The sequence below is a fragment of the Balaenoptera ricei genome, chromosome 13 (genome assembly GCF_028023285.1).
Source record: "Balaenoptera ricei isolate mBalRic1 chromosome 13, mBalRic1.hap2, whole genome shotgun sequence".
Lineage (NCBI taxonomy): Eukaryota > Metazoa > Chordata > Mammalia > Artiodactyla > Balaenopteridae > Balaenoptera > Balaenoptera ricei.
This window is the reverse complement of record NC_082651.1, coordinates 96,479,880-96,495,260: the sequence shown is the minus strand read 5'-3', so window position 1 is coordinate 96,495,260 and position 15,381 is coordinate 96,479,880. Positions and strand designations below refer to the sequence as shown.

Genomic DNA, 15,381 nt, shown 5'->3' with positions numbered 1-15,381 from the left:
CCGAAGGAGCCCTGCTAGTGGAGCCCCTACGGGGCGACCCAGGAAGGAGAGCCAGCGGGCGAAGACAGGCTACGAGCGAAGGCGTCGGACTGCGCAGGCGCCTCCACCTCCCCGCCCCCGGGGAGCCCCGCCTCCCGGCCGCTCGCCCCGCCCGGATATCCGGCCTGGCCCCGCCTCCCGGCTGCCGGGACGATGGCGCTGTGCGAGGTGGTGGCGTGCGGAAGCTCTCTGCTCTGGCCTCGGGTGTTGCTCTTCGGCGACTCCATCACCCAGGTACCGCCGCTCGGCGCCGTCCATTCCGCGGAACCCGGCTCGGCCACCACGTGGCCCGGTCTCTTGGGCGTCCTCGCCGCGCCCTCGGGGGGGCGTCGCCCTCGCCGCGGGCCAGGCTTCTTCGGTGATTCCTGGCTCTCCTCTCCGCGCGGGAGGGGCCCATTCCTCCCGAATGTTACGAGGTTGTCGGGGCCGCCTCCCTGCACCCCGCTTCCCCCAGCAGATGCTGCCCCAAGGCCTGGACGCTCACAGAGCGTCGTGTCCCCGCCGCCTCCAGAGCCCCTTCGTGACACCTGGCAGTGGTTCATTTCTCGGTGTTGGTAGCTTCCAGGAGGGTGACATCTTCAGGAGGGCAGCGCGGCTTCGCGGTACTGGACACACGTTCCGTTTAGTCTTAGGGGGCTTGTTTGACGGATGAGATGAAGTGCAGGGAAGTTTAGGGACTTGTCCACGCCACGCGCTGGGAGTGACAGGGCCTGGGCTGGCCGCTCTTTCCTTTCTGTGTCATTTTTCATAGGGATTTTGGGAAGACCTGGCACGTTGTTTTCATCGTAGTGTCTTCCTGGTCAGTGGCTGTTGTCCTTTTCCCTGAAAGGTACTTTGAATGTGCTCACAGCGGGAACAGTGCTTTGTGTCCCACGCGGAGCTTCCTGGGGCGTCACCTTGCACAGATCACGGCGGCGCTGAAGCACTTCCTGCAGTTCCGTACCTCCCATTCCATGCGGAAAACACTCTCAACCCCCGTGCTTCCTGTGATGGAACATCTCGCCGCTCTCTTGAATGAGATGCCGCCAAGTGATACCGACCAGGGTTCTTGGTCTTCCCAATCGGTAGAAATGGATAAGAGGCCAGTCCAGAAATTCAGGCAGGGCTTGACTGGAGCTCCTGCAGCTGCCGGAGGGGAGCGAAAACAAGTAACAGGTTCCCTTGCTCGCTCCCCGAGGGGGGCGAGCTCGTCCCTTACACGGGGTGAGGGTAGGGGTGTGTCCAGGGGTCGGGCGGAGGGGCGGCTGAGGTGGTTCGCCCACCCCTTGGCGGTGTTGAGCGCAGGGGGCACGCGCAGGACCCTGCCTTTGCTCTCTGCTCTTCAGAAGTGGCAGTTGGGTTTTTGGCCTTTTTTGTGTCTTGCCCATAATTTGCCCCAGCTGCGCAGGGACGCAGTTATTTTTAGTCCCTTAGCGTTTCTTTGTATTCTGTTGCTGAAGGAGGAGACGTAGGTCCAGGGGCAAGCTCTGCAGCCGAGGGCCCCAGGTCCCAGATCACCTTTTCACCCAAGATTATTTCAACTCTCATTCAAGGAAAAATAGGTGTTCTTACTTCAGGGAGGGAGTACATTTTAAAAATTACCTTCCCATGGTGTTTTTCATTTTGTTTTGTTTTATCTTATTCTTCTCACGTTCAGACATGACTTCCTAAACCAGTTTTCTGTGTGTATGCCAATAATTGGTAACATTATTTTTAGGCATCTAGGGCAGTAAGGACTCTCCAAGTTCCATGGGAATATATATCAAAAAATATTCACCCTGAGTTCTGTAATTAATTTCTTTATTAATTCTTTCAACTATGAAGAGGTAGTGTAGTGTGGATTTCACTTCCTAACTGAACATACAGTTGATTTCATCTCTTGTACCTAGATTTAAGTAGCTTTTCTAGATAACAGTGAGTCTAATATAGGTCTCAATAAAATGCAGGTGATTGGCTCAAGTCCAGTTGACAGGGAAGAAAACTATCTCTTGCTTCCAGAGTGCTGCTGAGGTGTAGCTATAGTAATCCCTAAGACGACCTCGGAGCAAAGCAAATGGTGAAGGCCAAGAAGTCAGGGAGTACAAAGAGAAAACAAGAGGGGAGTTGCTGAGCAGTGTGTCCTAATTACACTGATAAATAGTAACGGGCTTTCCTGTCTTCAGTTTTCTTTGCAGCAGGGTGGGTGGGGAGCATCGCTGGCTGACAGGCTGGCCGGGTGAGAACAGTTTCTAGATTCCTACTTGAGTGTTTACTGATGGAGAAGAGAGTGAATGATGCAGTTTGAAACAGTAAGTTCCTCCTTTTTGTGTATTTGCAGGCTGTTCCTAGTTAGTGTATATAAGGGGTTGGGGGAGAGAAGGGCAGCACTCAGGTTCAGTTAAAACTTTGCCACTTCATGAAACCAAACCCTAAAAGTTGTAAAATATATTAGGGGCTTGGATCCAAAAATACAGCTATTCACTATCTAAACAAGACAAGTTCTTTTTCAGTTATGGTGGGTACGATTTAAATAATGAGCAAGGAGTTCAATTGAAAGAATACAAAATATATTCTAAAACCAAAGTTGGATTCATTTTTGGATAGAGATTTTTCCCCCCAGATTCTCTTTATAAAAGATATCAGATATATAAAAAATAAAATATATCAGATATATAAAAAATATTTTAAAATATATCATTAATAAAAATAGTGATGATTTTGGTATTCCATTTGCCAAACGGAAATCATTAAAAGGGAAACAATGTTCCAGTTCAGGTGCCAGAGACTTTAAAATACTTCATGTTTGTTGTCTCATTTAATCTCTACAGCTGCCCAGTAACACAGTGATTTATCATTCTCCTATCCATCTTATAGCTGAGAAAAATAAGGTGGAGAGAGGTAGATAACAAAGTCACACAACTAAGAAGTGTCAGGTGGCCTGGCCCCGGAGCCCCGGATCCTCCGGCTCCGGGGATGACAAGGGCCCCGCTCTCCTGTCGGAGGGCGAGTCAGCTGCTGTGCGCTGCTTAGTGAAGCGCCTGGCCCGTGAGAAGTGCTCCGTAAGTACTGGCTCTTTTTTTTTTTAATAATTCAGTACCTGTTTAATTGGTCCACTAACCTTTTCTGATCAAATAGAAGATATGGAAAAGCTAAATAATTATTCAAATGGCCTGAAAAACTGCAGGCATTGCAGATGTTTCTCCAGTACATAATAATGTTAGTACTAAAATCTTGTCAGAATTGTTTACAGGTGTGATTGCTGGAAGACCATTTAATTAGCAAGTAGTTATTTTTCAGAATTGAGAGTAATTATAGGAAAAGATGAAGTTGTAGACAGTGTGTGGTCTGGTAGGCTTTATCTATGTCACTCTTAAAAGCATCTTGTGACAGCAGGCACAAAGCCGAGCGGCCACCGGGAGGCCTCGGCTGGGTGAGTCCCGCCTCCCCTCTCCTGGGCTCACCGCCCTCGGCCAAGCCCGCGAGAGCCCGTTGAGAAGCAGAGTGGCACCGCGGCCCGGGAGCTAGAACCCAGGCAGAGCGGGATCCTCCCGTGGGCGGGCGCGCTGAGCCCACCTTCCACCGGGCAGGCCCACAGGAGAAAGCAGGAGGCCGTGTCGGGAGGGGCGCGCGGCAGAGGGACCGCAGCTCCAGCCCAGCCTCCCTTTCTGTGCCGGCAGCGCCGCCCCTTTGTGTCCCACACCGACGGCTGCCCTTCGGAGGAACGCGGTCTTTAGCCACGTTGACGCTTGGGGTGAATCTTTTGCAGACCCAGGCCCCTGTTTGCTTCAGCCACGTGCAAGGCCCAGAATTGACTTGATTCAGTGTTTTCATTTCACCTAACCTCCAAGTTTGAAGGTTATTAAGAGTCACCTTACTGTGACTGTCCTTCTGTACTGCCTACCTGGATAGCAATAAATTTAAAACATGTAATTGTGTCCCATAGTGACGTCCTTAAGTTTTAGCTTTAAATAAGATCTTTGTATACTCAGTACAAAAAGCATTTTAAGCATTCTTAAATCCACTTAAATGCTTTTTAATTTACTGATTATTTTCATCAATCTTTTTTTAGCCTTATCCAAGTATTTCTTTAACCAAAAATACTTGGTTTGAAAGGTTAGAAAAAACTCATCTTCTTCAGTTTTTAAAAGCTTCTGCTGTTCGCTTTTAAAGATATGCTCTTGCCTGTTGTCATTTATAAAAACCTAATTTACATTTTTTCTGGAAGGCAGTCAATCTTACAGAGCCTGGATGTTTTGGAAGGAATCTTTTAGTTAATTCCTATCCTTTTCCCAACTTCATCTGAACTTAAATACCTGTTATTAGCCAAGACTTCATGTAAAAACCTTTCTTAATTTTCCAGTTTCTTCCAGCCTTTTGAATAACTTGGGCACTATTGATGATGTTACTCAATCCAGAGAAATTCAGATATTCTTCCCCTTTCAGAAGGGAACTTTAACAGTTTCAACCATGGGCCTCACCTGCAGTTTTTTTGGTTCACAGCCTTATAATAATGATATATATATATATATATTTTAAAATCTATAATGGCAGGGATTTATTGAGCTCCTTGTACGTATCTGGCCACTACATTACTTTTAATCTTCACATATCCTAGCAGATTGGGTATTAGTGCTCATCTCTCACAGCTGGGAAGACTGAGGCACGGAGAAATTAAGTAAGTTGTCAAGGCCTCCTTGCCAGTGGAGGGCAGCGAGATCCGGGCACTGGCTGCTCTGCGTCACGGCCACAGCATACAGGCCTCAGGGAGGGAGCTGTTCGGCCTCGCACCACCGGATGGATGTAAGACAGACTTGTCAAAGTTCTAGAGTGTTCCATTTTAAAGTATTCTAAGCGGAGGCTTTAAAATGGCTAGCCAGCAATTTGTAATCATTACATACTAAAAACACAAGAACCACACTTAGGAATAAATGTGGCTGAATTTTTTTGTTGCTCCCAAGGCTGATCAATGCTGAGCGCTTGGAGAGTCGCGTCAAACCAGAGTCCGCTCCTGCTGCCCTTTGGCATCTGGTGCTTGGCCTTTGGCCTGCAGTTATTCATCGGTGCCCTAGCTTCTCTGCTTAGTTGCTTATATGTAGGAATTTGAACCATACACCAAAATTAACCACATCAATTTGCTAACCATCAATTGAAGTTTGAGATTCATTGGGAAAAAAATTTTTTTTAGTGGACAACTTGAAACATCTACAGACCCTACCCAAAGTCACAGCTACTCAGTTTTGGGGCTGGGATTCTAACGCAGGCGGCCAGCTCAATTTCCATGGTTGGTTGTTTTCAGTATACCATACAGTACTGTGAACCAAATCATATATTTTTAAGAAGGAATAAAATGCCTGTTAACAAACTGGTTTAAACTGAAACACAACTAACACATATTTACTGAAACTACTGAATCAAAACCACCGGGTAATAATGAGAAGCGTGTGTCAGTGTAGTTTGCCACTGTAACAAATGCACCCGCGGGTGGGCGGTGTAGGTCGTCGGGGAGCGGGGCTGGGGGTGGGGCTGGGGGTTAGGGGAAGTCTGTACCTTCTGCTCAGCTTTTCTGTAAACCTAAATCTCCCCTTCAAAACAGTGTGTAAAAAAAGTCTCAGGAATTCCGTGTACGCTTATCCCATTAGAGTTCCAGCTTATTAGTGCCTTTCTACCTTTAATACCTGCCTGCTGTAAACTCCATTTTAAAAGTACCCCACTGACCATGCATGAAATCAGCTAGTCTGCATAGCCCCTTTGTTCATTATTATTCATAACCTCTCTCATCGAGGAATGGGATGGATTTGCTGTATCTTGGAACCATGAAGGAGACGAACATGCCTCAACTCTGCTGCTGCTCTGATCTTACCAAAGTGACACCTGGGCAGTGGCAGGGCCATGGCACAGAGCAGGCATTGTGAGCCCAAGCACACCCTCCCACACGGAAGGTTGGCTACAGGCGACCAGAAATAGTTCTTTGCTCACAATTCATCTTTTTTATTTTTTTTTATTTTTTTTAAATTTATTTTTTAATTTATTTTTTTTTTTTGGCTGCATTGGGTCTTCATTGCTGCACGCGGGCTTTCTCTAGTTGCGGCGAGCGGGGGCTACTCTTCGTTGCGGTGCACGGGCTTCTCATCGCGGTGGCTTCTCTTGTTGCGGAGCACGAGCTCTAGGCGCACGGGCTTCAGTAGTTGTGGCATGTGGGCTCAGTAGTTGTGGCTCTCGGGCCCTAGGGCACAGGCTTAGTAGTTGTGGCGCACGGGCTTAGTTGCTCTGCGGCATGTGGAATCTTCCCAGGCCAGGGCTCGAACCCGTGTCCCCTGCATTGGCAGGCAGATTCTTAACCACTGCGCCACCAGGGAAGTCCCTACAATTCATCTTTAAAAATGTTTCATTTCAGAAAATGCGATGTTCCGAATCGTGGATTTTCGGGTTACAATACCAGATGGGCGAAAATTATCCTCCCGAGGTTAATCAGGAAGGGGAACAATTTGGACAGCCCAGTAGCAGTTACAATTTTCTCTGGTGCCAGTGACAGTGCGCTAAAAGGTAAAGGCATTCTTGTTTTCCTAGTTCATTTTTAATTGTTTTTTTGGTTACAGCAAACTTAAATTTATATACTTTTTTCATCTGTTTACCTATCTCCCGGTAGGTAAAGTTTTGCCAAATTTATAATGAGTTCCCTGAGTTTACTTCCATGTATTTCTTCTGGCTTTCTTTAATGTCAGTGAATTTTATTCCCAACTTATTTTCTACATGCCTGGGTCGTTGGCAGACCTAAAATTTCAAGCACTTGAATGTTTTTTATAGTCCAGTAGTGCTGTGCCCAATTTCTAATGTTTCTTTCTCTTTAGTTGATGTAGTTGGCAGCAGAGAGGTCAAACTGGACACCTTGCAGTGTGACTCACACTGATGGAGAAAGGGTAGCTCAGGGCAGCAGCGCCCTGACCCAGCACAGGCTTGACTCCTGGGCGACAGGAAGCAGGTCTGAACAGGAGACGTGTCTCCATATTTTTGGAAGAACTGCTGCTGTGACTAGAGGCACAATCCTCTCTTCCTTTGCTGCTCATGAAAGGAGAGCCCTCTGCTCGGCATAAAGGAGAAGAGTAGGCAGCTTCCAGAGGCTTCTCCCATGCCCCACCCCCAGCAGCGAAGGTCTGCTATTAACAGGCACACGGTCGGGCCTCTCAGGTGAGGCTGGAGAGAAGGGAAGGGACAGCTGCCGACTGTGATGCAAGGAAGTCTTGCCGCCTGTGAGACCATAGACTACAGGTGTTGGTGGAGACTAAGCTCTCTCCAGAAAAACCCAGAAGTTTTCAAACAGGTGAATTTCTATCAAATTTAGGACAAGGAGAAATACTTTCTGAGTATAAAAACTTAGAGGAAATTGCAATGGAGGAAACTGCAAAGGAAAAAATAGATTTGTGAAATAAATTAGCTATGTCAAAAAAACTATTAAAAAAAGAAAATGACACACTAAGGAAAATGTTGGCAAAAGCATGAGAGACAAAAGGTTAATGTCTTTAATGTAGAAATCAATTAAGAAAAATATTAACTCCAGTTTAAAAAATAGGCAAAGGGGCTTCCCTGGTGGCGCAGTGGTTGAGAATCTGCCTGCCAGTGCAGGGGACACGGGTTGGAGCCCTGGTCTGGGAAGATCCCACATGCCGTGGAGCGACTGGATCCGTGGGCCACAATTACTGAGCCTGCGCGTCTGGAGCCTGTGCTCCGGCACAAGAGAGGCCGCAATAGTGGGAGGCCCGCGCACCGCGATGAAGAGTGGCCCCCAATTGCTGCAACTGGAGAAAGCCCTCGCACAGAAACAAAGACCCAACACAGCCAAAAATAAATAAATAAATAAATAAATTTTAAAAAAAAATAGGCAAAGGCAGGAACAGGTAATCGCAACAGGAGAAATTTAGTAGCCAGTACATGTTTGAAAATGTGTAAAAACTTCTGTTATCCACAAAATGAAAATTGAAACAAGGAGTTTTGGTTTTTTGACTCTCAAATCCATGGTTTTAAGCAGTAATACTTAGAGCTGACAAGTGTGGAAAACAGGCACTCTTACAGTACTGGTGGGAAAACTTGAAACCTTTCTGGAAAGCTTCCCTAGAGACTTCCCTCATCTAGAAACCCAGCCTAAGGAAACACCTAGTATGTAATGCAGCCAGGTATATGTGTAAAGATGTCTATGCACTGTTATTTATAATAGCAAACAATTAGAGTGCTGCACAGTAAGGAAATAGAAGCATCCACTGTGGTCACCCGACAACTAAACACCATGTTTTTGAGGACTGCTTGTAGGCACAGAAATGCTCATAATGTTATGTGAAAAAAGCACAATATGGTCGTTTATCTTCAGTGTGATCCTTCTTTTTTTTTTTTTTAAGTCTACATATCTGCATGGAAAAGACTGGAAAGAAGCACGACCAAGTGCCAACAGTGGTTTTCTGGGTGGTAGGGTCATGAGTGCTGTTACTTTTCTCCTAGATTATACTTATGTGTGGTTTGCACATGGCCTGCAGTGAGCCTTGTGTGAGCCTGTCTAGAAGGAATCCTTTGCAGTGACGTTAGCCGTTGCTTAGTTTATTTATTGAGGGCTTCCTTCCCAGCAGGCGCCTTGCTCTAAGTGCCTTACACGCTTTGCTGATGTAATTTTCACAGCTACCCTATGAGGTAGACCCTATTGTCATCCTCATTTTACCAGCGAGGAAACGGAGGTACAGAAAGGCTGATCATTTGTCCAAGGGCACGTGGCTAGCCAGTGACAAAGCCGGGCTAGAACCTGGGCAGGCTCACTGCCCAGCGCAGGTCTTACTTCTTTACAAATTCAGCCTAATCGACTAATAACCACATGACCAGTAAAGGAGGAAAGACGCGAGTGCTTACAGGGCCCCGAGCCAGAGCCTTTGGGGTCTGTTTTACGTAGGACTCTGTACTTGAACTCTTCCCCCTTCTCCTTCTGCACTTGGCGCTAAACGGTCCCCCAGCGACGTCACGAGTTGTGCCCATTTGTGAATGTGCATCAACCTTAACTGTCATCACTTACGAGTCCGCATTTGGGCTGAAGTGTCCGCGTTCCTCCCAAACAGATGAGAGCCCCAAGCAGCACACGCCCTGGGGGAGCACGCCGCAAACCTGACGTGCACGGCGCCGCACCGCACCTGCACTCCGAGGGCAGGCTTATCCTCATCGCACCACGCCGCTCTGTGAGGCCGCGTGGGGACAGCAGTGCCTCCGGCAAGGTGAGCAGGTGAGCGCGGCCCAGACGCCGGGCCCAGGGAGGGGCAGGTGGGACCTGTCTCCAGCCGGGGGCCTCGGCTTCTTGGGGGCCTGTGAGTTCCCGTCTGTCTGCTTTAGTCGACAGAAGTTGAAGCAGAGCTCCCAGCCGGTCGTAGCGTGATGCAGAAAAGGATCCTGGCCGCGCGTGAGTCGGGCCCCGGGCCTGGTACTTGCCTGACTCCGGGGGGCACAGGAGGCCGCCGAGGAGTGTTCTGCGCGGCCAGGGGCTGCGGCTCCCGCGTGGTGCAGAGGCTCGGGCTGTGTGCGCTCTGACACAGGTCCGCACTCGGGGTGTTTTCCTGACTTCTGAACGGCAGGGGGAGGTCGCTTTGCCCATTTCCGCCTGCACGTGGCCCTTTCTCCGCTGCCTCGCCTCACCTTGGAGCCTCCCTTGGCAGTGGGACCTTTCACCCAGATCCAAGGCTCCTCTGCAGGTCACCAGCACGGACGCGCTCAAGCGCAAGGGCGCTGCCAGCGTCACTGGTGGTTGAGTGATCGGAGGCTGCTCCAGGGCTCGCCAGCGCCAGGGTTCTGGCTCCCGTTCTGTCCCCACCAACTATGCATGTTGGCACCTGTATGTGCTATACCAGGACCTGGCCAGGTGCGCAGGATACAGAGATGACTAGAACCCGGTTCCTGCTGTTGGGCTAGCAGGGGAGCTAGGCCAGCTGTCGTCAGATATTTGAAGGGCGCCGTCACGTAAAGAGGACAACGCCCTGCTGTTAGCTCCGGAGGGCAAAGGGAAGACCCCCGTGGGCGTCATCAAGGGCGATTTCAGGTCATAATGATCGCTTGGGAGGTAGAAAGTCGCTACAGGAAACGTTCACGCTGAGCCTGGACGAGCAGAGGAGTGCAGCCAGCGCTCAGTGCTGCTCACATTGCAGGTCACGACCCATGTGTGGATCGTGAAACCAAGTGAGTTGTGACTTTTTTTAATGGACTATAATAGAAAAATCCGTATCTAGAATGCGGTGGGCACGTCTCATGAGACTGTTGCACTCTTGTAGGCGTGCGTGTAATGAGTCCTGCTGCATCACTCTAGTTTCAGCCAGGTTCATGACTTTGGACCACGCGCGGTTCTCCCGTGGTCCCAGATTAGCAGGTCAACGTCATCTGGGAACTTGGTAGAAGTGCAGATGCTTGGATCATCCCAGACCTGTGGAAGCAGAAGTGTAGGGGAGCAGCCCAGGGCATGCTCCCAGTGAGCCTGCTGTGTACCCAGGTTTGAGAATCCCCGCACTGCAGTGCCTGGCGCTGGGTAAACCACGCCCCGTCGCCCACAACAAATACAGTTTCACTGGACGACAGCCAGGCCCATGGTTTACATGTTGTCTGCGGCTACTTTGGAGCTGTGAGGGCAGGGCTGAATAGTTGCCCGTGAAGCCTGTCTCCTGTCCAGCCCGTGGCAGAGGAAGGTTGCTGAGCCCCAGGCTGGCCTGAGTGACCTCTGTGCTCCCTTCCAGCTCTCGCCTTCTCTGGTCCAAAGTCGTCTACAAGTGACTTTTCCACTACGTGGCTGTGGCTTCTCATTACACATAACAATTCAGGGGCCTGAGCCCAGCGGTCCTGCCCCCCGTACCCCATAGTGGTCACCTGCCCAACTCCGTTCGCCTCTGGCCTGCGCTCTAGCCAAGCCGCTCAGCTCCCCCGGCCTGTTCTGCCTCTGTGTCTATTCGGTGTCCTCTGAATGCCCTCCATGGCCCCTCATCCCCATCGTCCTTGGTCCTGTGCTGGGGAGGGCAGCACACTAGTGACCCGTGAGGCCCGTCCTTGTGTCCCCCAAGCCCCGTGGCTGGCCCACTTCGGGTCTGTAAGCACACGCCCGTTCACTTGAACTGAGAAACCCTCCAGGTAGTAGAACTTACACAAAGACCAGCACTTGGGTTTATCAGTTGCACAGTGGATTTTCTCTTCTCAATAGGGTGCAAATTAAATCGCCTCAACTCGGTCGTTGGTGAATATGCCAGGGCCTGTTTACAAGCAGCCCAAGACTGTGGGATTGATGCACTTGACCTGTGGACCCTGATGCAGAAGGACAGTCAGGTATAGTGGCCTGCTCGGTCCCGTCGGGTGAGTAGGATCACACAGCAGTGACCACGCTGTGCGCCGTCTGCCTGGCGCAGCTCTGAGTGGGTGAGACAGTTGTCCTTTTCACCAACTGGAATGAAACGGAGTGGATGGAGTGGAGGAGCTGGAGAGGCTCCCGGACGGCCTGCAGACCCCGCACCTTGCTTGGCCTGGTTCTTTACCGGCATCCAGCAGTGGGCACCGTGCTCTGGGAACCACTTTAATAGGAGTTGGCATATAGGGAAATGAATGAGCAATAAATGGTTCATATTTAAGAACATCCAGGCCAAGTTTTATAATATGGAGAGGGGGAAAGTTAAAAGAGGCAAAACAATGAATTTAAGTAGAATATGGTATTAACTAAAATTCATATTTTGAGGTACGGAGTTCTAATTGGTTTAAAGCCAGAAAGCCCACTTACAAATAAAAGGTAAAAAGCCAGTCCCTGTGCAGAATGACACAGCCGCCCCGGAAGACAGCATGACAGCTTCCCGTACAGTTAAATAAACGTGCGCTTATGTGGGACCCAGCAATCCCACCGCAGACGAGAAGGCCGTGTCTGTGTTCCTCTGCACCCTGACTGGACTGGACCCACCTCGTGCGTTCCCAGGTCGGGAAGCAGGCTTGGCCACGTGACCGCTGAGACAGCACCCAGAGCTGTGGTTTGGTCTGGGTTACGCTTCCACCTGAGATGGTTTGGAAAAGTAATGCTGCTAGAGAATAGGAAATTGCAGACTGCTGGGCTAGTGGCTCTTTGAAAGTCCTGTTAGACTTAATATATTAAGAGTCCCGAGCTGGGAAGGTCTTCCTCAGCGATCATCTGACCTGACACAGCAGAGATGAGAAAACTAAGGCCCGGGAGGAGTGCGGCTAGAATCGGAATGGCTGGTCTGCAAGTCATGAACCAGCTCCAGGTTCTAACGGGGATGGGCGGAGCTCTAGCGTAGGGAAAAGATTCTTCCCCAAAGGAGAAAGGGCTCCGGGGTGGGGCGTCTGGACTCGGGACGGTACAAACTCTTTTCGTCTGATACTGTGCCTGTCAATTTAATTCCTAGACTGAGAAGAGTCAAAAACAATTTGACACACTGGGCCCTGAGCTCTTGTAACAAATTTTTCCTTTTGTTGACTACATTAATGTGCTGTATTCACTCATTGCTCCTCTTCTTCCATCTGCTGGCCTGGAAGGACACTTCGGCTCAGGCGCTCATTAATGGTGTGAGGTTCTGTGACGCTCCATGTGTCATATGTAGACACTGTCCCTCCACAAAGGGCGTGGGAGCACTTGATGAGCTAACTGTTCAGGCCAGGGACTCGCCGCCTGGGGCCACAGCTGGGAGACCAGCCACCCCTTTAACTGCGTTCTCTTCCCCTTACAGGACTCTTCTTCCTATTTGTCAGATGGACTACATTTATCACCAAAAGGAAATGAGTTTTTGTTCTCCCAACTTCGGCCTTTGATTGATTGATAGAGAGAGAAGAAAGTCTCTTCCCTGCCTTTGCTGCTCCCTTACTGGCGAGACATAGCAGAAGCAAAAGCAGAACTAAGTCTTCTGGGAGATGGGGACCACTAGTCACAGAAAACCAAGTCCAGCTGTTAATCTACACAAAGACCCCAAGATAAGTGGTCCCAGAAGATTCTTTTCTCAGGTTTAAACCTTTGCTCATGACCCTGCAATAAAAATCACTAACAAACAAACATCTGCCACCAAGATTAATAAAAGCATTGGAATTTTTCAGGACAGCTTTGTACCTAGGTACATCGTGGTTTGATAATAAATATTTATTGATTGATGCAGGTGTCATCAGTGCCACAGCTACAGAATATACCCTGAGCAGCCTGTTAATTTTATAAATGGAAAAAAGGTAAAGACAGTGTTGTTTTTTTAAAAAGTCACAATTTTATAAAAAATGGTTTCTTACATTCAGCTGGGAACCATTTCACTCTCATACATACACCCACACACCCCACTCACATAACAGATTGCAAAAGTGTTAACTACAATATAAGAATATTATGACTAGTTAAAAGACAGCAAATACCACAAGGTACAAGTTCAAGTATTAGTGTAACAGGTATCTGCCTAACAAGCAAACATCCTTAGAAAAAAAGATACGATTTGTCACAGGTTTGGTTGATTGCTCTCAAAGCTTACAAGTTATCTCAGTTAAAATGGGTTCGCTGGTGAGCACATTTCAGTACTTAGCAGGGGAAAGAAGCTTGTAAAAGGAAATCAATCAGAATTCAAGCTGATGGTTTTTATCCTTCACACAGTAGATGCAGACCATACTGAAGCACTAGATCAAGAAGGAACGTGGGTCGGTACCCAGGGTTTTTAGGGATCGGTTGTGTGGGGAGAAAGCCCCAGGCCAGCACATCACACCCTGCTCTTCTGGCAGAAACCATCTCATGTACCCTCTTGGCCACTAGTGTTTGAGAAGAGGCGACCATAACTCTCTCATTCTGAAGTAGTTCAGGCTTTCTGAATGGCGAATGTTTTAAGAGGATGGTGACTGACAGTATTTATTGATACATGAAGATACTTCAAAAACACACAAAAACTGCCCAGCTATCTAGGGTCCTAAAACAGTTGGCAGAATTCTGTAGATTCACTGGGCTACAATTTGTAACCCTCACTATGAGCTAGATTGTTTTAATTCTAGAAATTAGAAATTCTTAACAATTTAGAATTAAGAAACATTAACCCAACTTATCCCTAAATTTAGCAGTGTAATTCCCTTCTTCTGCTACAAGTTCTAGGTAATACCTAGAAACAGAACCCACATTTTGGAGACAATGTATACATGGGTTTTATCTCCCTTTGTGTTGAAGGCAAAAGAATAAATCAATCTATTCTGTGTTCCAGTTACCCTCACAAGAAACTGCTAAATGCCTCATTATGTTCGCTGGATCATTACAGTGTTTAAAAAGAACTGATCATCTCCCTAATCAGTGCCGTTCTCAACATAAAAAGTTAATTTACAAAAATGTAAATACTCATAACCTAATCCAGCTGTAGTTTCTGCTTTTGCGTCAGAGGTTGAAGGATATCTGAAAGATCAAAAAAACTAAAACCTGAAAGCCTCAAAATAAGCTAGATTCACCTTACCTCTTCAGAAGGAAAAGGGCCTGACCACACAAGTATTACGTATGCGAAGGAAGTCCAAACACATGACCGGCATCTGCTGTGAAGTCACTTCCTTTTTTCTCCCAAATCTTCACAAAAAATATGCAGTGATTTGAGGTCAAATCTACGAAAACATTCTGCACACGGAAGTCAGAGAGCTCGGGACGCGGTCCTGAACTAGCACTCGGTTTCCTTGCTGTCAATGCGGTTCTGACGCTGCAGCTTAAAGGACGAGGCCTTTTCGCTTCTGGCGGCCGGACGGTCCGTGAGATCCTCGAACGACTTGGCGGCCGTGCTGCTACTCGGGAAGGGGTCCTTCTCGAAGCCGTCCTCGTCGGCGTGCGAGTCCGTGCTGGGGTCCTCCTGGATGGTGTCCATCCGCTGGTGGTCCAGCTTTGGCGCCACGGGCACCGAGGGCGCGGGGGGCACCGCAGGCGCGGGCTGCAGGGGCTGCAGGCGGCCCGGGGTCAGGGGCGCGGGAAAGGGCTTGATGACGCGGACCGACGCGGAGTCCATGCTGCTCAGCATCTCGACGTTCTGCAAAGACACGGAGTAGATAGAGGCACCCCAGGTCCCACAGTCCCGGCCTCGCCCGTCGGCGCCCTGACCCCCACGCTGGGGAAGGCGCCCCGAGGAGCGACTCGAGCGGTTAGCGTTCAGGTCCTGACCCGCCGCCGTTTGGAGGCCCAAAGGAGACCCATGAGAAGCAGCCCCGTCAGGATCCCGGGGCGGGAAGCGTTCTCTCACTGTCACACTAGGCCCGGGCTGAACGGCTGGCCACTCGGCTGCGGGGAGGGCGGCGGTGCTCCTTTCACTCTCCATCCAAGCGACTAGCAGACGCTCACTGTCACTGTCACGAGACTGACCTGAGCGTCCAGCCTAGACCCCTCCTGCTGCAACAGGCCCTTCCAGC

At 49.2% G+C, this 15,381-nt stretch overlaps 2 protein-coding genes across 4 annotated transcripts in view; one reads left to right on the top strand and one right to left on the bottom strand.

The window, feature by feature from the left end:
• Window positions 1-172: 172 nt before the first annotated feature.
• On the top strand, window positions 173-13,134 carry IAH1 (isoamyl acetate hydrolyzing esterase 1 (putative)). The gene is given in 6 exon segments (XM_059942240.1): window positions 173-273; window positions 2,181-2,233; window positions 6,392-6,540; window positions 9,087-9,239; window positions 11,198-11,319; window positions 12,720-13,134. Coding segments are annotated over 6 exon segments (753 nt in total). The 5' UTR covers window positions 173-192; the 3' UTR covers window positions 12,915-13,134.
• Window positions 13,109-15,381, bottom strand: part of ADAM17 (ADAM metallopeptidase domain 17) — a 59,095-nt gene continuing 56,822 nt past the window's right edge. For all 3 annotated transcript variants that reach the window (XM_059942236.1, XM_059942238.1, XM_059942237.1), the window contains one exon: window positions 13,109-15,005. In XM_059942236.1, the coding sequence (XP_059798219.1) occupies window positions 14,646-15,005 (360 nt within the window). In that variant the 3' untranslated portion in view covers window positions 13,109-14,645. The remainder of the gene's footprint in view (window positions 15,006-15,381) is intronic.